This window comes from Archocentrus centrarchus, chromosome 3, assembly GCF_007364275.1.
Source record: "Archocentrus centrarchus isolate MPI-CPG fArcCen1 chromosome 3, fArcCen1, whole genome shotgun sequence".
NCBI classification, from domain to species: Eukaryota; Metazoa; Chordata; class Actinopteri; order Cichliformes; family Cichlidae; genus Archocentrus; species Archocentrus centrarchus.
In genome coordinates, this window is record NC_044348.1 from 13,184,344 (window position 1) to 13,204,448 (window position 20,105).

Genomic DNA, 20,105 nt, shown 5'->3' on the forward strand with positions numbered 1-20,105 from the left:
GGATCGTCTGTTACCGCAAGCTGTCGTCTTCAAATGGAGTATGAAACTAAGATTTTCCCTCACACGGGCGGTTACGGGCGCTATAACCGAATCGTGGTCGTATTCAGCTGGTTCCCCAGCTTTGCAGTCACGCTGAATCTGTTTAGCGACGTGTTTTACACTCTTATCCCGAACTCGTACCACTGCAAACCAGACCCGACGCTTCTGCCCTCCACTTTCCTTCTCAGTAACTTCTCCAGACAAGGGTACCTCAACCTTACCATCCCCTGGGAGAACGGCTCCGGTCTGAGCCACTGTGAACTTTATAGGTACCCTCCTAACTCCTCGGACCTTTCCGAGAACGCGCCCAGAGTGAGGGTGCCATGCACCAACGGGTGGGAGTACTCTCATGTAGCGGGGCTCCAAAGCAACTTTGTCACTGAGGTAAGACGCATGTTTACCCCTGGTGTAATATTCAGGTCTGTGGGTGAAACTGGGGGACGTTATGAGGGGCTGAATCAACACTGAGGAGTATTTGGGAATTCGGTTTGGCATAAAAGCTGTTCGGTTAAACAATTTCCTTTAATAGGCTCATTTCTGGCCTTGTTTTGGTGATCTGGATGCGAGCCAGTTTGTCTGCTGGAAGCATGCTGTGTCATGAAGACGGTTGTTGGGCAGAGTTCAGTCAATATTGACTCAAGTTGAACAGTTAACACTTTCTTGCTGCCTTGAATCTTATTAACTTTTTAATTTATCAGCCGTGTTGTTTCCCAGGACCAAAGATAAGAGCCCAGCCAGGCAGGGGTCAAATAACTGCTTCTTAGTTCTCACAAGAACTGTATAATTATACATCAGGGAAGAAGGTGGGGAGAAGGTTTGCACTCAAATATGCACCTAAATATACATTTGACACTTTTTTTTTCCCCAAGCAGGAAAAAGTCCAGTGCCTGGAATCAGATATCGTGCTTAATTTTACTGTGAGATGTCTCATTTTCTTAGTTTTCCCTGATTCAGGATCATCCCGGTCTGCAGTAGTACCAATAAAAAAAATGTCCCATTGTGACATTTTACTAACACCTACACACAGGGGTGGCATAGTGGGTAGAAAGTGGCCCTGGCAAGCCTGGAGTAAATGTTTGCCTTTTTTTTTGTTTTGTTTTTTTTGATGTAATTGGTGTCATAATTAAATTGCTTGAATAAAACAGTTGGGGGATCAATTGGAAAAATAGGGGAGGCTTTCTGATGCCACTTTCACCCCTTATAAAAGGTGCAAAATGGTTTAGTTCCCCCCACAAAAACAAAGCCTAGAAAAAAACAATGGGAGTCACCTTCACAGTACAGTAAGGTGGCTTTTCCCCCAAGAAAGAGAATTCAGGTTTTTTTAAAAGACAGGGAGCTGGTGGAAGTTAGCTGTTACCACATTTCTTATATATACATATAAAGGTGAGAAGAACACAATTATCAGGTTAAGACTGGTTTAGCTGTAAACAGTTGTTAAAGATGGTGAGTCAGTGTCAAATGTGACACTACATCTATCAGAGTGAATTAGCGCAGGGGTGGGCAACTCATTTTCCCAAGGGGCCAAATGAGAAACTGTGACTGGAGGGCCATACCAATAAGCTGAACTCAGTTCTGCTATTAATTTTTTTTTTTTTTTTTTTAATCTCTTTATAAGCGCATTGGTACTGCCCTCCACAGTACCAATGCCCTCCAGTTTCTCATGTGGCCCTTTGGGAAAATGAGTTGCCCACCTCTGAATCCTTGCACAATTAAACGGCATGAAACACATGGCTGTAATTTCAGAAATGGCTACAGAGAGTGAAGCAGCAACAGGAGCAGGTCCTTCTGGTCCCAAGCGGTCATTTGTACTGATGGCAGTTTGAACTGAAAGTTCTGCAACACTAATGTCAAGTAGCAGGAAGCTTTATTGTGTGTCGGACCAATGAGTCTCAACTGGTGGGCCCCGAGGTAAGCGGGGCGTTCTGAGGAAGCTAGCGTGTTTCAGGCTGATGAAATGGCATTTTAAAATGTCCCAGTGATACTGCTTCTTAAATAAGAAAATAAACAAGTTTATAGGTTGTTACGTATATGGTGATGGATGTTTGTTTAGCTTTTGTTAGTTCTGATGAGGCTTTGAGGCAGCCCACCGACATACCTGTGTTCACACAAATGTTTTTATCTGCTATTAAATCATCCAATATCCGCAAGATGATCACACTGCTGTTTACATTTTGTGTGATAACATGAACGCAACACTTCCTGAAAATGGCTGTTGTATCATTGCACATATCATAAACATAATTTAATTTTTGCATTTTACTCCTATCTGGCCTACTGAGCCAAGGTACTATAACTATAGAGTTACAGTTTCTTAAAAACAAATGTTTGGACACTTCAACTTTTGCAGTTATCAAGATAATATAATATTTCTAAATATTATTGTGTGCCTTGATGATCTAGCTTGACCTCTAATGTGCCAAACCGGTTGAAAGAGTATGAGCCTGTAAGCAGGATCAGAGACTCATATCAGACCTGTTTGCATCCTTCTTGTAGAAGTCCCTGTGTATCAGATTGTGAGGAAGATGATGTGACAGGATGAAGGAAGTAATGAGGGAGGAAAATGAAGGTTCCCTGGGGGGTGATGGGAAGGATGAAGAGAGAGCAGAGCATTTTAGAAATGAAAGAAGAGAACTTTGTTTTTATTTAACTAAAAGTGGTTCATGAACAGTTCCTTATTGACTTCCCTAATGACCACAATGGATTGTTGTATACAGCTCAATTATTTGTTTAAAAACAAAAATCAATGGATGCATGAGAGTCATGGGTCTAGAAAGAAAGGGGGGCCGCAGACGCTGCTTGTGTGTGGGGCCCAGAGTTCTGTGCTGCACCCCTGCGCATGCACACCACATCTGTTTGTTTGTTTGTTTGTTTGTTTTTCTGTTGCAGTATCTTTGAAACAAATATCCAAACAATACCAAACCGTGGATAGTAGAGACTGTTAGCAGCTGCTGTGGAGAGTAGGGGTTTATGAGCAGGACAAAGTCATTATGGGTAATTGGCCCTGAGCTTATTCTCAGATTATCATCTGTGTATCCTGACTTATCATGAAATAAACTCTACCAGTGATGAGGCCTCATGACAAACTGTGGCTGTGGGAAATCTGAAGCCCTCCAAAGTTCCTTCCTGAGACCCTGAACACCTCCTTCAACAACAGCAGCTTCCTGTGCTCATGACGGCATTTGCAAAGACAAAGGATTATGGAAAGACTGAGCAGAGTATAGAGTCGCTCACTACAGCAGACACTGAACTATAAACCACTTGATGAGGTTTCTGAGATAGATGTTCATTTCTGAGGCCAATATTGTTGATGAGGAGCTTTTGTCCAGCTCTGGATTACCAGCCTTGGAAAACCAACTTCCTCAGAGGGCTCCAGGCTTCCAATGGGACATTTAAAGCCCCACATTAACTGTGTGTTAATTTGTATTTTGCCTTTTCCTGGAGTATTTAGTAACTACAGCTTCTTTCAGCTGCTCCCTTATTCACACACCTTCGTATTATGATTATTTGCTGCATATTTCTAAATCAGTTTGCATCTGTTCAAATGACCCATGCAGCAAATCTGGCACCATGTGATATTCTGGTATAAAGAGAATTCACGCAGATCTGTTTAGGTTCTGTAGGCAGCTTGAAGTCAGTGAAGAGACCCTACTGATGAAAAAGGTCAAGCAGTTCATGTTTGCTTTGGGACCCTGTAGGAAGTACATCAGACCACATCTCTAATTCATGTTATGTTGCATCAAAATCCACTTCTAAAAAATGGTAACTGACAGACCTCTTTTCATATACTGTCAGTTGTTCCTATACAACATGAAATGAGTCACATTATATTCATTTAGAAAATAAGTCTGTTATGTGACAAGAGGGAAGTGTCAGAAATCATGATGGCAAACCCAGAATGAAGGAAAACGTTAACAAAGGGAGGCGATCATGACAAGTATAAACTCAACACCCCCTAAAGTGGAGCCCTGCAGTGGGTTAAACCTTGATTTGAAATTACCTCAGGTTCTAGTCTGTGGTTTCCTCCCCCCCCCCGTCACCACCGTGTTTGACAGTTGGTATGAGGCGTTTATGCTGACATGCTGTTTCGTTTTCACCAAACATGGTGCTGTGCATTATAGCCAAACATCCCCACTCTGATCTCGTCTGTTTCAGAAGTCTCGTCGTTTGTTCAGATGCAGCTTTGCAAACCTAAGCTGTGCTGCCATCTTCTTTTCAGGGAGACGACACTTTCTCTTGGCAGGCCTTCCAAACAAGTCATACTTGTTCAGTCTTTTTCTAATTGTGCCGTCATGAAGTCTAATATTAAACATGTTAGCTGAGGCCTGTAGAGTCTGTGATGTAGCTTTTGAATGTCTTTTTTTTTTTTTTTTTTTTTTTTCCATTTTCTCTGATTATTACATGGTCTGAGTTTTGGAGGAAATTTTCATCCACTCCCAGGAAGCTTGTGGGAGTGTGTTAATGCACCTGAATGCACCAGACCAGGAAACTGCAAAAACGTCCCCTTTTATAGAGGTGCTCACCCTGCTGATTAGCATTTTATCAAATGCATTTGATTATCAGCACCTGGCTTGATTCCTGTGTAGGCAGTAAGAGTATACTTAGTTTTTCACAGGTCTGCATCGAATCATGTGAAATCTTTCTTTTTTCTTGTGATTGTAGCTAACTCTTACAGCAGCATTGATATGTGTAGTAAAGGGCAAGGAGGACTGGAAACTGTTGACATTGCATTAAATTATTAACAAACACAAAAACTTGACAAAGCATCCGATTAGACAAAGAACAAGAATCAGTGAACTGAAACAATCACTTACTCAGCCGACAAACTAACAAAATTAACACCCATTAATGGTCAAATAGTCATATCAGTGAAAAATACAAATGCAGCTTCAGTTGAGTGGCCCTCCCGTCATTCGCTCCAGATCAGCCTCAGATAATCCAATCACACCCAAACGTATCTCTGTCTGAGGCTAAATTGAATTATTTTCAAAATGACCTCCAGCTCACTGATCAGAAGAAGCAATGTCAGCTATTGAAAATTTAACGACTTCTGTGAAGAAGTACTCAAGATCCATCCCTTTTCTTAACTGCTCATCCAGTAAATTGTGGGGGGTGACGCCTATCCCAGGAGACACGGGGCAGAAGGCAGGGTGTCGGCATTGGCTTTAATTTCAAGCTGTGGTTGCTGCCGTTTGGTACTGATGCCAAGTACCAGCCCATTTCAGCATTGTACACAACTATTTTGGCACATTTTATCCCACAAGAAATCCAAAGCAAAGACAGATCCATCTGTAAAATACAGTAAATAGGACTACTGTGTATGTAGCAAAGTAGAGGCGATAAGTGGGGAGAAAGGGAGAACAGTAGATAAGAATTTTCTTACAGGCAATGATTGGTATTAACCAGGCGTAAAGCTTCTGGCACTACTTTATTTTAATGTAATAACACTGTCAGCAGGCATCTTAACTCAATTACAGACAACATGATCTACATTCCTGCTTCCTCACAGATGGGCCTCTGTGCGTTTGACTCGACTACTATTCTTGGCATGTTACATAGTCGGATAATGGCGAATGCAGCATGTTGGCTGCAAATTTTAATTTATGCCCTTTTAAGTCCTTTGATACAATCATACTTTATGCATAAATTATAATCACACATTTAGGGTTCTGTGGCATATGCTTGATTTCCTGTAGTAGTCACTTGTTTTTCAGCTGATTGCAATTAACTGTATATAAAAGATGGATGTAGCCATTGGCTATATGTTTGTGAACTGCTGTTTTTAAAATCTCAAGTCTGGCGTCCCTGCTGTTACTTTGGGGTTATTTTTGGGGTTTTGAAGCCAGATGTGGAATACTGCTGGATTAGTGGTAACTAGCGTACTAATACGAGAATTTTACTCATCAAAACTGGAGCATAAACGTCTCGAAAGGGCCGCTATTAAAATTAACTGCACAGCAATTCTTTAAAAGGCACCAACACCACAAACGCAGTTGAAAGGCCCAGTCAGTGACTTGGATTAGTGGACCTCTTTGCTTTTTCAGACCATTCTCTGTAAACCCTAGACATGGTTGTGGAAGAAAATCCTAGTAGATTAGCAGTTTCCGAAGTACTCAAACCAGCCCGTCTGGTGCTGACAACCATGCCATGTTCAGTGTCACTTAAATCACCTTTCTCCTCCATATGAATATTGTTTTTTGATGTGAGAACATGTTTGTGTGCTGCTTTTTCTGCCTCTGCAGTGGAACCTGATTTGCAGTGACTACTGGAAAATCCCTGTGCAGCATATCTGCTTCATGACTGGATGGATTCTGGGATACATATTTCTAGGCACCCTGTGTGACTGGTGAGTAATAATCTCAGTTTGTATGTAACCTCAAAGCTTGAACTATTAAGAATCTAAATACATGAATGAATATGTGTTTACTGTTATGTGTGTTGACTGTTTTAAAACTGTTGCATTAGGTCAGATAAGCCTTAGATCAGATTTGACCACTTGGGCTCTGTAGTTTCACTTGTGTATGTCTTACGACTGTGTCTTCAGGTTGGGTCGCCGGCGAGGTTTCCTCCTCTCCGTCAGTCTGTCCAGTCTGTTGGGGGTAGCTGTGTGTTTGTCGAGCAGTGCGGTGGTGTTTCTGCTGCTGCGTCTGTGTCAAGGCGCCTCACTCGCTGGCGTGTTTGTGTCTGCCTACATCACCCGTAAGTAAACTGCATACACATTTAATAGCTGATATCCTGTAGTTAAGCTAACTTCAGCAGAGGGGCTTTAAAAAGAGTGTGAGCTGCTTCACACTCTGCAGCTTGTTCATTTGTGTATTATAGGAAGCATTGTGGATTCCTGCGTCGTGATCTGAGTCACTCAGTTGCACTGTGATTCTGGACTTGTCATGTGTGTTTAACTTGCACGCATAATGAGAAGCCAGAGGGTAAATCACAAGTGGCACGTGATCGTTGCTGTGCATCTGTCATGGCATGCTGGGCTGTGTCACTGAGGGGAAAATCCCTCAGCTCTGCATGCTCTGTGTCTCTGATTTCACCCTTAAAGTGTAATGAATCAGGCTCCCAGTCTAGAATGAAATTCTGTCATGCTTTGAAGCTTTACGTCATATATTCAGACTGAGGTCTTGTAATTTCATGATTATATGCCCAGCATTTTATCAGTAACCCGTGCTAACTGGCAAACTAATCTTATCAGTTAAAGAAGTCTTTATAGTCCCTACAGAAGCAGGTCCTAAATCTCATCCATCTTTTCATGATCATCTTCTCTTTATCTCAGGAGATTCCTGAAGTCAGACTGACTTTATCTTCATTGCTGAAGTCTGAAAGTCATGAACAGATCAGATGAATTAAAGGATGTATTGCAGCATTTCAAGTAGATGGTTTAGTATATAGCAGTATCTTTGTTTCATCAGTTATATGCAGTCCTTATTTTTTACTCAAACAAAAAAAAAAAGATGGGATGCATACATGCTACAAACTTTATATTAAACTGAACTTTCACAATAAAATGCTGTTTGGGGGCATGTTATTATTTATGTTATTGAGTTCATTTCTAATAAGTATTAATTAAACTGTACAGTTGACAAAGAGAAGCTGTAGATCAGTGGTTCCCAAAGTGAAGAGTGCTGCAACCCACTTAAAAACCAGACACTCACGCACTCACACACACACCACAGTTGTATGTTAGCACCAGCCTGTGAAATTTTCCTTGCTAGAAGCCTGTCTTCACTCTTATCAAAATTCGAGAGAAAGTGATGTATTACCTTGAAAATTTGATTAAAAAACATAATTCAGTTCAGTTTTACTTATATAGCACCAAATCACAAACAGTCACCTCAAGGTGCTTAACACAGGCTGTTGGCTGTTGTGCTTATGCCAATATGTGACCCACTTGTCACTGGGACACAAACTTCAATACGAGGGCAGTAAATTTAGATCAGAGTAATGAGTAATATCACAAACTAAACACTTCTTATTACCAGTTTTAATTTACTTTTCATATAAATGAATACATTTATATAAATATGTAACTATTCATACTTGTGAGTTATTTCAAACTGAATTTCTGTCATTACTGCAGCCCCCCCCCTGCAGTACTTTCGTGACCCACCAAGGGGGCTGTGGCCCTCACTTTGGGAACCACTGCTGTAGACAAATATAATCAGTTCAGCTTCCATCCATAAGTCTCTAACATTAGGAATAATTAAATAACTTTCATGAGAGCATATTATCACTCAGACAAATTCCCATATTTATCTGACTGTATAACTTCATTAGGAGACTGAAATCTAACAGCGATGCAGAAACATTACATATTGTGGTCATGATTTTATTAAGGCTGCTAAAACACACACACATGGTAAACCTTTGCATTAGTCAGTTTTAATACTTTTCATGTTAATTCTCTGCAGTTGTGCTCTCCACTCCATGAAGCAAAATGGTTTAACAGTCACTTTAGTTCTACAATTGTTCGTGTCTGTATGTAATGTAATTGTAATGTAATTTCTGCTGCAACATTCAGATGGTACGGTCAGAATTTGGCATAAGCAACATGAAAGCATGGACCTGCCTTGTATCAACATTTCAGGCTGCTGCTGGTGGTGTAATGATATGGGGGATATTTTCTTTCAGTGCTTTGGGCCTCTCAGTGCCAGCTGAGCATCCTTGAAACACCACAGCCTACCTGAATATTGTTGCTGACAATGTCCATCCCTTTATGTATACCCATCTTCTGATGGCTGCTTCCAGCAGCATAATGCACCATGTCACAAACCACAAATCGTCTCAAATTGGTTTCTTGAACATGACAATGTGTTCACTGTACTTGAATGGCCTCCACAGTCACCAGATCTCAGTCCAGTAGAGCACCTTTGGTGGAGAAGAATATTCCCATAGTGGATCTGCAGCTGACAAATTGACAGCCACTGTGACTCCATCATGTCATTATGGACCAACATCTCTGAGGAATATTTCCAGCACCTTGTTCAATCTGTGCCATGAAGAATTAAGGCAATTCTGAGGGACAACCAGCTACCTAGGTGTACCTAACACAATGGCTGAATGTCTTAAATGCAGTATAGATCAAGACTATTTTAAAAAAAAGTTTGTAACTAAGAGGATTATGGCTTTAGTTGTTTGTAGCAGACACACTGGAGTTAGATTATGTGTTTGCTGGGAAGTAAAGAAGTCGGGCTGTGACTGACAGCAGGCAGGTGATTGGGGCTAAGCTAAGAGGAATGAAGGTCTGTCATAACTCAGCTGTCCTTTCTATGGGGGCAGCTGAGCAGTGCAAGTGTGCCACTCCTCTGTGATACATCCTCAGCTTTCAGTCTTCAGCAGGACTCTGCCTGCGGCAAAACATCTCTGCCTGGTAGGGATTAGCAGTGGATGCAGGCTGAGATCATAATTGCGTAAGAAACATGGGAGGAGCTGATCCTAGCTATCAGTGTTAGAATGATCTGGTTTTTCACTTGTGTACATACTCCTGCATTCCTGAGAGGTCAGGTCAAAATTCACTCCAGGTTTTTAAATTTTATTCCCCCCACCTCTTGGACTGGCTGATTATTTTCCTGGGCGGGATCAGTGACTGAGGGGAATGTTTTGCCCTGCCAGTGCTGCTCCTCCACGGAGAGGAACAAACAATAGCAGGACAAGAGTGAAGGCAGGGAAATGACCAGGAAATGAGCTTCTCATTACCCTTACAGCCCCTTTCACCCTGACGGCGAGGAATGTGGAAAAAATCAAAACCAGTAGGAATGAGGTTAAAGTTCATCAGAAACATGCGCAGATTGACAGACTTCCAAACAAGTTTAAATCCAAACCTTTGCTGAAAAGCATTTGATCTCACTGAAGTTTTAGCTCTAAACCTTTCTTTTAAAAATGGAGAGCATATTCTGTGTTATAGGCATACGTTTATATGTTCTGTGTTTTGTGGCCCCATATTTTTGCAAGAGGGTCCAAAAGGCAAATCTCATCTGTAAGGACGTCTGTGAGCCAATGGGAAGAGCATAGGGTCCCCATAATTAAAATGGGCAATTTCCTTTTCTGCCCATGACGGGTTAAAAGCAGTCATGATGGTACATAAGTTTAACTAGTTAATGTTTAACCCTGATTAATAATATCGAAGGTTGAAAACTGGGAAAAAAAAAAAAAACATGCAAACCAAAAGATGCTGAGGAATTAACTTTAAGTTTGGAAAGCATTTATTTCTTTTTCTCTTAAAAATCAAAGAGGAGGGAGAGGAAGGTGGAGCCCCTGACTTTAACTGCAGATGCCTTCACAGGTGTTACTAACCATAACATATTGTATTGACATGAAGTTTGAGAACGTGCTTCAGCAGCGAGGTCCATGACAGGAAATGGATTTGATTCTGGGTAAATCTGTTTACTTTTCATCAGCTGCGTTCTGATGTTTCTTTGTGATTCCTCTTTCTTCTCCCGTCTCGTTCTCAGGGTTGGAGCTGTGCGACCCTCCCCATCGTCTGATTGTTGCTATGGTCAGTGGCTTCTTCGGCGTGCTGGCAGAACTGCTGTTGCCAGGCATTGCTGTCCTGTGCCGCGATTGGCCCGTTCTCCAGGCGGTTGCCACTTTGCCTTTACTCCTTCTGCTGTCCTATTGGTGGTGAGTCAGGTGGCTTTTTGAGGGTTCACAGGTGGATATACCGTGTGGTTTTTTTGTTGTTTGTTTTTCCTCTTTTTCCCAGTGGTGCTCGGTGTGCCGTCCTCACATTGTAGCATAATCTGATCTGCAATCCTGCATATGGAGCTGGTCCTGTCTCAGGCTCTTTCAAACAAGCCACACCTAAATTCACATGAAGCTCCATGTTTGTTTAGATATTACCTGGGATATTTTAGTACATGATACCCAGGGTTGGCTGTTTTCTTTTTTCAGGAAGCCTCACTTGGACTGGTTTTACATGAGCGACCTGATAAGTGTTATCACTCACTCTCTCAGACTCAAGCCGTTCCAAGTAAAAGTGTCAAAGTCTCGGGAGAACATCAGTTTGTTTCGTAGATCATTTTATTTTGAATGAGGAATGTACAAAACTAAGCCGTGAGCTTAACTAAAAATGTGAACTGTCAAGGCGGCTCAAATTGTAACACCATAAACTGCTGTGTGTCTGTGTGTGTGTGTGTGTGTGTGTGTGTGTGTGTGTGTGTGTGTATACACTGATGTCCATATACCTTTTGGGAGCTGACACTTTTATTTTATATTAGATGTAGCAAAACATTTTCAAGTTATAGCTATGACAAATACAGGCTTAAAGTGCAGACTTTGAGCTTTAATTTGAGGGGCTGATCAAATATATTGCATTTACTGTTGACAAATTACAACAGTAGGATTCATATGGTTCCTTCTCTTTGATGGATTTTTTTTTTCCAAGGGAATAGACTCACTTGCTTTGAGAACTCCTTTATCTCCATATTGTTACAGCAACAGCTTCTATCTGTAAACAGTACAACACTTGAATCTTCTCCAGATTTGTTGAATTTAGGAACACATGATGTCGACCGCACACAATCACGAAACAGCTTTTGAGATATTTGTCTAATTACACTTTAAGGGGAAAAAAAGTGTGTATAAAAGTGGCTGTTAATAATAGACTGTATTCAATAGATGGAGGCACTTTCAGGCTGAAAAGTGAAGCCAATACAGACGTACTTTAAACCTGTATTTTTTTTTTTTTTTCTCTCTCTCTCTCTAATGCCCAGCGGGGGGCAAATCCTCCTGGTAGACTGCGGGGGAACAAAAAGGACCCTACTGCACGCCTCATCTGTGCTTTTAGTAAACCCTTACCTGATTAGTATATGGGCTAGTTTTTTTTTCCCAAGTAGAAAGGAGAATAAAGCATAGTATGCCTACCTTGTGATTTCTCAGTCTGATCCACTCATCAGGTCAAGTTTTAAAACAAGTGAATACATATTTTCACTAACAGGGCCATAACATGGTGACCGAACCCCATCTTTTATATACAGTCTGTGGAGTTAATGCAGTACTTTTTGTTCAACCCCTCAAATTAAAGCTGAGAGTCTGCACCTTTAGCTCCTGTGGACCCAACTCTACAAAAGTATGCTGTTGCCCTTTGAGATGTCAAAGCCTTTTGATTTGCTATCGATCTTCCTGATGGATGATAAGAGTTGTTTTCCTCAGCTGTGCGTCAGTATTTCCTGAGTCTCCTCGCTGGCTGCTGGCCACAGTTCAGATACCTCAGGTGAAGAGGAGCCTTCAGGAATTCTCCAAAAGAAATGGCGTTTGTCTACAAGATGACATCTACCCTGGCGAAACCCTGCTGTCAGGTGTATATACACACACACACACACAACACACTTTGAGTCAAAACTATTCCCATTCTTCAACACCAACCCCCACAAGAAGCAGTTTAATTTAAATGCACTGTAAAAACATTAGATCAGCATCAATTTATGTAAAGTGTTAACATGATGTTTCTTTTCGTCCATCTTTCTCATGTGTTCAGGAAAAATGCCAGCTATTGGCAAACTGTTGAAAAACAATAGCATTATTTCACTGGAAGAAAATCTTGGCACACTAAATATTGATATCCTTGCTGTCATAACTTTCATTCATAACTATTTATATTCCAGTGGAAATCTAAATGAGGTCAGAGGTCTGACATATTTTCCCCTGTTGCACTTGTCACACTGCACCAAACTGTACCTCCTATCAGATTTACTAATCTAGTAGTAAAAAACTGTCACAGTAGACTGGATTTTGTTATAAACTATGATGTAAAAGTTCAGAAACCACTCACTGTCACATTTTATGAAAGTTTGACAGAGCATGAAACATTTACTCTAAATTTTATTTGTTGTTCTATTAGTATTTGAATAAATGTTTGGAGCCCCTCATAAACAAGATGTTGCATCTCGAGGGGTTCATCCCAATAATAAACTGTACAAACTAAAGTCCTTTTACAGCTTTCAAAATTTCTGGTTTTGGTTGTCTTGCAATTCCAGGACTTAGTCTCTTCAGGCGTGCACCTTTCTCTCCTGGTCATTGGAGTGTTACACCTTCAATCTGTTGCATCAAGAGAGAAAATTCTGGACCTCCACTAATTTCTAAATCCTGGTGTTTGCCTGGTAGAAGCAACAAAGAGATATCTTGAGCAAGAAATGGTTTTATTTCCTCATCAAAACTTGGTGGGGTTTTATTCTGCTGGACATCCTTTTCCATCCTGTGCTTTATTTATTTTTTTCTTTTTCTGAATCAAATCCTCTTTACAGAGATAGATTCAACATACGGAGAGGACAGTCGACCGCGGTACCATTCAGCTCTGGAGCTCCGCCGGACTCGGGTCATCTGGAAGAACTGTCTCATACTCGGCTTCACCCTGTGAGTTTTTGCACATGAACAGTCTTAAATCAGAGGTGCTAAAAGTTTGAATCACTGTGTGGCAGTTTAGGGAGCCAGCATACCCTGGAGGGCTGCAAAGAAAGTGCACACAAAGTATTAGATGTTTTAAATTAGTTTGTTCAGAGGATGGTGGTTTATGCTGGGAAATGATCTTTTCTTAAAAGAAATGTGAGTGAGATGGCTGCTACACTTCTTCAGCTGTACATGTCAGTGCTTTATTAGGTTGAACAGAAGAGGTGAAATTAAAGGGAAACACTTCCTTGGTCTTGGTTTGTGATGCTGTGCCAAACTAAGACATCAGCTACAAGGGCGTGTACGACATGCGTTCAATCGTTTTTGTGCCTGAAGACGGCAAATGGCATTACAAAGGGCTGTAAACTGGTCCACGGGGCTAGGTGGCTCAAGATCTTCACTAAACAATGATTTTTAGGATTTGTTACACACTTTAAGCCCAACTTTCTTCTGTCCCCTCCAGGTTCATTGGAATGGGCATCCAGTACTGCTTCACCAGAAACCTGCACAGTTTCTCCAGCAGCTTCTACTTCAGCTACTTCCTCCAGGTGATAACAGGAGCGCTAGCCTGCATCTTCCTGTGTTTGTCCGTCAATCACTTTGGCCGGCGTGGCATGCTTCTCCTCTCTGCCATCATCACCGGACTGTCGTCGCTGCTGCTGCTGGCCCTCACGCCGTGTATGTAACATCCACACAGGGTCTCATAATGTTTAAATTTGTCAGTGTTTGAAATCCCATGTTTTGGATCATAAACCAGAGAGCTTTTCAGTTTCTGGTTTTGATCATTTTTTTGCACATTGTGTCTAAACTACTGACGTTTGTGTTTGTCAGACCTGCAGGGGGGCCTGGTGTTGGTGCTGTCCTTTGTGGGTTTGTTGTTCTCTCAGGCTCTCGCCATGCTCAGTGCTTTCTTCGCCTGTGAGGTGATGCCAACTGTAGTTCGGTAAATGTCTCTTTGTTGTTGATTTAAAGTGTTTCATTGTTATCAAAGTCCTCGGAAAATGACAATTAACCCCATGTGCTACAGACGTCAAAGGGAAGTTGTAAAGTACAAAAAGGAAAATAAGATGAGACAAAGGACTGTGTGATCATTTCACCTTGATGATTTGTTCTCCTTTTCCTGCACTTCCTGTCTCTCTGCCAGGGGTGGCTGCCTTGGCCTGGTGCTGGCATCGGGTTGTGTTGGCAGGGCCGCCTCCTCCCTGATGGAGCTCCAGAACAACGGCGGCTATTTCCTCCATCATGTTGTCTTTGCCTCCTTCGCCGTCCTCTCCGTCCTCTGCATAATGCTCCTACCTGAAAGCAAACGGAAGCACCTCCCAGACTCCATGAAGGAGGGCGAGAACCAGCGACGACCGCCTCTCTTCCTGTCACAGCCCAACAGAGACAGCCTGCCCCTGCTGCGCACGCGTCCCCCTTTGCCGGAGTATAACCCCGATAACTATTCTCGCCTGGTGTCTGCCACCAGGAAGATGTTGTCTAAAGATTCTTTGCCTTACAAGATTTCTGTTTCCACCCACCCCACTCTGCTGTCAGACAGTGAAATGCAGGAACCAGAGACTCTGAGAGAGATTGTGTCTTAACTGTGTTAACACCCTGCTCTCGCGCCTCCTCTTTACACACTAGAAGGAGAGAACAAACCTCTGACAGGCTACAATAAGCCTTCATTGAATGGTTGCGTGACTAGCTGTTCATAACTCATCTGAAGAGCTGGATGCACTTTAGAGCAATGACTCCAATTTGGTCACTTTTCATCAATATTTTCATCTCTTTAAATTTTATTACTGTCTGGTGGCATTTCCTCAAATGGATTTACATAGAGCACTGCAAAACAGTGGCCTTCTCTAGGTGTAGTTTGTCAGCCTTTTCTGAGGTGTAGGAATATTCCTGCTGACCTGTACTTACCGACATTCCCATCTGAGTCACCAGCAGAGACCCATTGCTGAGAGCAGTGGCTTCAGATTATCTCAGACTATTCTTGTGAAGCACACCAGAGGGCGCTGAGTGCACTGAAGAATGATTTATTTATTTTTATGTTTTAAAGGATTTTTGTTTCCCTGTGTTACTACCAAGACTGGTTTGTGCTTTAGCTGAATGTTGGGATATGATATGTGTGGGCAAACAAGACTAGGTTTTTTTTTTTTGTTTTGTTTTTAAACTGTTAAATGTGGTAACCCAAGTGGTTTATAATTTTACATCATAAAACTTTGTTCAGTGTTTGTTTTTGGGAGGATTTTTTTTGTTTGTTTTTTTTCCCTCTTCAAAACTGGAAGTAGTAAGTGAATTTCCAGATGTGCCAACCTCAGCAGCTGCTGGACAAAAACTGCCTTTTTGTGTCTCAAGTGCATCTACTGAAACACGACAACCCCATGGTTTGAATTTTTTTTAGAACCAGCATATATATATTTACTTAAAAAAAAAAAACAACTTTAATTTCTTTATGTTTATCAGTGTGGATGTTACACATGTTAAAACCTCTAGGTTTTTTTGTTTGTTTGTTTTTTACTGTTTACTATAGTTTTGTGTGTAAAATGGGAACACTCCTTCAACCTGTGTGATAGTTTGTTTTTGAATGCATGATCTTAATTTTAGTGAGTAAACAAAGGTGCTTTTTAGTTGGTCATAAGCTTTTAAAACCTTTTTTTGTTTTTTGTTTTGCTTCATTATAAAGTAAAATCTGCAGAAGCTAAGAATGAATTTTTTTTTTTTAAACCCGATCTTTATTTTTACTTCCTTGTGAAGCAAATTCAAAACATCCAAATCCAGATAATTGATTTTAAAAATGCACAGTGATGGTGTATTTCTCTCAGAACACTAGATGGCGATCTTCACTTTACAAAATGGAAACATGTACTACTTGGAGTGTTAAATGTCTGCAGTGAGGTCCAGGTGTATTATGTGCGTTCACTCAGATAACACTCACTATTCAGCCAGATACAGACCTCTTTATAGCACTGCCCATTAAACTGCAGCCTACTTATATTTTTATTTTATTTATTTTTTAATGGGGTGAAGCAGACGAGTTGAAACTTTGACTCAAGTTTAAATAAACTTTAATTTGATCATTTTTGTCACTGTCTTAATGTCAGCTACAAAATTGCTATAATTGACTTTTTGTGACAAAGAGAGATCAAAAAGTGATTAAAAACTGGATAAGGAACTAATTGTTTAATGTAGTTTAATCTGCAGTTATGTCTGTGTCTGAGGTGTGTGTCTAAGGTTTAGGACTTAACTCCTGACTTGCATACAGTGAGTTGTGTTGAACAGTAGCCCATTAAGCCATTAATGTAATCCAAGCCTGGAGAGCCAGTGTGAGCAGAGGGGCCAGTGTGCTGAGGGAATGGGCGGATCCGATGTTGGGGTATCCGAAACTTGTTCTGCATGGGTTCTGCACGTCTTCATATGTAATAGGAACGTCATCCGGGCTTGTGCTGTTCATACTGTCCCGGACCTGATGCACAAATACAAGATTGTCAGGCAGCAGATTAAACAATGGGTGTATTCACTCAGAGTTCATCTGCTATTAAAGCAAATTCTTTCAAACCATTAGCTAGTCTCTGACTCAGACTCTGGGGAATACTAACATTCTTTTGGGGATTGAAGGGGCACTTCCTCCTCTGTACAAACCATTTATTTTCTGGCCTCATGTTCTCCTGTCTGTTATATGACTGCAGTCATTCCCCCAGCACTCCAGCACTTTATTTCCTATCTTTCACTATTGTGGCTAAGTAAAAGGTAAAAATGTATCTTAAAAGGGAGATTTAAATGCTCTGGGACAGTTTCTTTGAAAGCACCATGCACAGATACTTTGATCTACATTTTGGGGAGTCTGCATTAGCCACAAGTAGTTTCAGCCTACTTGGTAATTACTACATGTGCCGAACTCTGGATTATGCTTTGGATTACTCGAGATTTTGTGTTGTTGGTGAAAACATCTTTTCTGTTGTGGATGAAGGCACTTTGGTTTTCTATTTCTAGTTTGTTTAAAGAAGCTTTGCTAAATTTTACCTTCCTACTGCACTGCTCAGGAAATTAAGGGAACACTTTATTATCACATTATAATACATTAAATTTAACTGATTTTGTATCAGTCTGTCTAGTTAGGAAGCATAAACCGTTATGAATCCATTTTACCTGTTTTGGTGCAAATTAAAGGGCACAACAGGTGCACTCGAGAGGCAGCACAAGCTCTAGAAACCACCTGTGCTAGTGTCCTTGTCACAGTTAATGACATGAAACAGAAGCAGCAGTTCATTCAAGTTGCACAGGTAATCAGCTTCTCCAGGATGCCACATCGGTCCGTTCATGCCGTCTCCCAGCACAGTCTCCAGAATATGGAGGAGAAACCAGGAGATGGGCCATTACACAAGGAGGGCTGGACAGGGCTGTGGATCCAGCAGCTGGACCAATATCTTCTCCTTTGTGAAAAGAGGAACGGGACGAGAGTTTCCGGAGCCCTGCAAAATGACTCCTGACCAATCTGTCGGAATCGGACTCCATGAGGGCCTGAATTCTTTCAGTGGGACCTGTGCTCACACAAACCTCCATCAAACACAGACCTTATGGTGGAGCACTGGGGCCTTGGTTCCTCTTGGTGCAGGACAGTACCCAACCTCATTTGGCCAGTGTGTGTAGGCAGCTTTTGGATGATGAAGGCAATGACTGGCCAGCATGTTTCCCAGACCTGAATCCAGTTGTCCTGGTAATCCACATGAGGGTTCTGACCTCTGCCATGTCTTCTAGTTATAACTTTTTTTTTTTTTTTTTAACTGTTCATCTATAGTGCTGTTCAATTTGATAGTCTATGAAGATAAGCATCCAGGCTGGCAGTGCCAGTTTCTGTTACTCTGTGTTGCTGACATTAAACATTGGGGGGGGGCTTAAAAAGTTTCAGCCCAACCCGAGGGCTGTAACAGAGAAATTTTTCATGGTATGACAGCAAAATTTTGCATGGCTTTAAAGTTGTTGTAAAATAAAAATTCACCAGATTTTGAAGGATCATGTGGGAAACACCCATTTTTTTTTATGGAGTGATTGATTTACCAGTTTCACTTTATCATCCAGGTCAAAATTACAACTCGGAAACAATCGCTGACTGATTTTTGTTTCTTTAAGATGAGCTCATGATCTTATTTTTATTGTTGCAGAGGCGCAGACGAGGAGGTCGATACCACTGTCATATTCATTTTTGGTAAATGGATAGAAAATCAGCATTTCTAAAGGTTTAACTGGATTTGTTTCAGCTACACAAAAAAACAATAATGTACTGAAATCCTACTGAAAGTAACAGTACTGAAATAGTACTGGAATCCTGATCTGTATTTCATCTAACTACTTCAACACAATTCAACTTACTACCTACTACTATTAGATTCCCATTTGTTTTGCACATCTGCTTGTACTTTTCTCATTTCTATTATAATTTTTAAAAAAATTTAAGTTTTTTTCACCAAAAGTTTACAATGTATTTCAATGGAGAGACCTCCTCCTCCTCGTTTCTCTTACACTTAACCGCTTCCACATACTTTGAGCTACAGACACCATTCAAACTTTACATTGATACAGAGACACTGACCTATTTAGCTTGCATTTATCTTTATAATATCTTTTGTGGTTTTTCTTCAGTTAGGGTCAGGGTTTCAGAGTTTATACTTGGTGTGTATTGGATGGAATCTTGGCTGTCAGAGTGGAGACACCAACTGACAGTGGGCGAAATCAAAAGATTAATCTGAAAATGCTCTCTTTCAACTGGAGCTGTGTCCACAGTTTTGACTCTACAGCCACGTTTTTACCCTCAAAACGTAGAGCCGTTCATCTTCTTTCAAACGATACATAACTCAAAGCAAACAGATGTAAACTTTTAGATCTGTGATCCAAGTCGAGGGAGTACCTTCAAACTCAAGAATAATGAAGCATTGAATTTTTAGGGAGGACTTTGTTTCAGCCGCAGGACAGAGCTGTCATGGTCCGGGGTCCGTTGGACCCTGTGTGTTTTGGTTTGGTTTTTATTTGTCTGTTCTGGAGTTTTTCTTTTGTTGTGGGGTTTGATTGTTTGATTTTCTAGTTCCTTGTGTTTCCCAGTGTTCAGTGTCAGGTCTGCGTCTCTGTTCCCTTGTTACTTCCTGTTTTATTTTGACAGTCTCGCGTTCCCTATGCTTTTAGTTTTGCTTCCCTTTGTCATTAGGTTCATTTGGTTCACCTGTCATTCGCTGTTGTTTTCACTTGCCCTAATTTCCTTGTGTGTATTTAAGCCCTCAGTTTTCCCCTGTTCATTGTTGCGTCGTCATCATTGCCCCCCCTCGGCTGTGTATGTTCCAGTTTAGTATTCTTGTGTTTTCTTTCTCCCAGGCTTTGTGAGTGTTTTTTGCCTTGGTTGAGATTTTGTTGCATTTTCCAGTTTTTGTTTAAGATTTGTGAGCCTCCAGCAATAAAGCTGTTTAGAGTAAAGCTCCGGTTCATGCGTCCTGCATTTGGGTCCACCCCTTCCAAGCACACAGCCCCCTCCGTGACAGGAGCCCCTTCAGGAACATAAAAACACACTGGAGAAAACCCACGCAGACACGGGGAGAACAAGCAAACTCCACAGAGAGAGAGAGAGAGAGAGAGGGAGGGGCCTGGGCCAAGGTGGAATCAAACCCAGGCCTTCCAGATGGTTTTCTAACTGTGAGGCAGCAGTGCTAACCACC

General features: G+C 41.3%; 2 protein-coding genes across 2 annotated transcripts in view; one reads left to right on the forward strand and one right to left on the reverse strand.

The window, feature by feature from the left end:
- Positions 1-16,435, forward strand: slc22a31 (solute carrier family 22 member 31). The gene is made up of 9 exons (XM_030726478.1): positions 1-423; positions 6,279-6,382; positions 6,581-6,735; positions 10,488-10,656; positions 12,187-12,332; positions 13,278-13,386; positions 13,883-14,097; positions 14,251-14,362; positions 14,564-16,435. Exons 1-9 carry the CDS (start codon positions 34-36, stop codon positions 15,000-15,002), a joined length of 1,839 nt encoding a protein of 612 aa, XP_030582338.1. The 5' UTR covers positions 1-33; the 3' UTR covers positions 15,003-16,435.
- The window catches only part of dpep1 (dipeptidase 1), a 13,704-nt gene continuing 10,031 nt past the window's right edge, over positions 16,433-20,105 (reverse strand). The window contains exon 10 of the mRNA XM_030726479.1: positions 16,433-16,870. Coding sequence (XP_030582339.1) covers positions 16,694-16,870 — 177 coding nt within the window. The 3' untranslated portion in view covers positions 16,433-16,693. The remainder of the gene's footprint in view (positions 16,871-20,105) is intronic.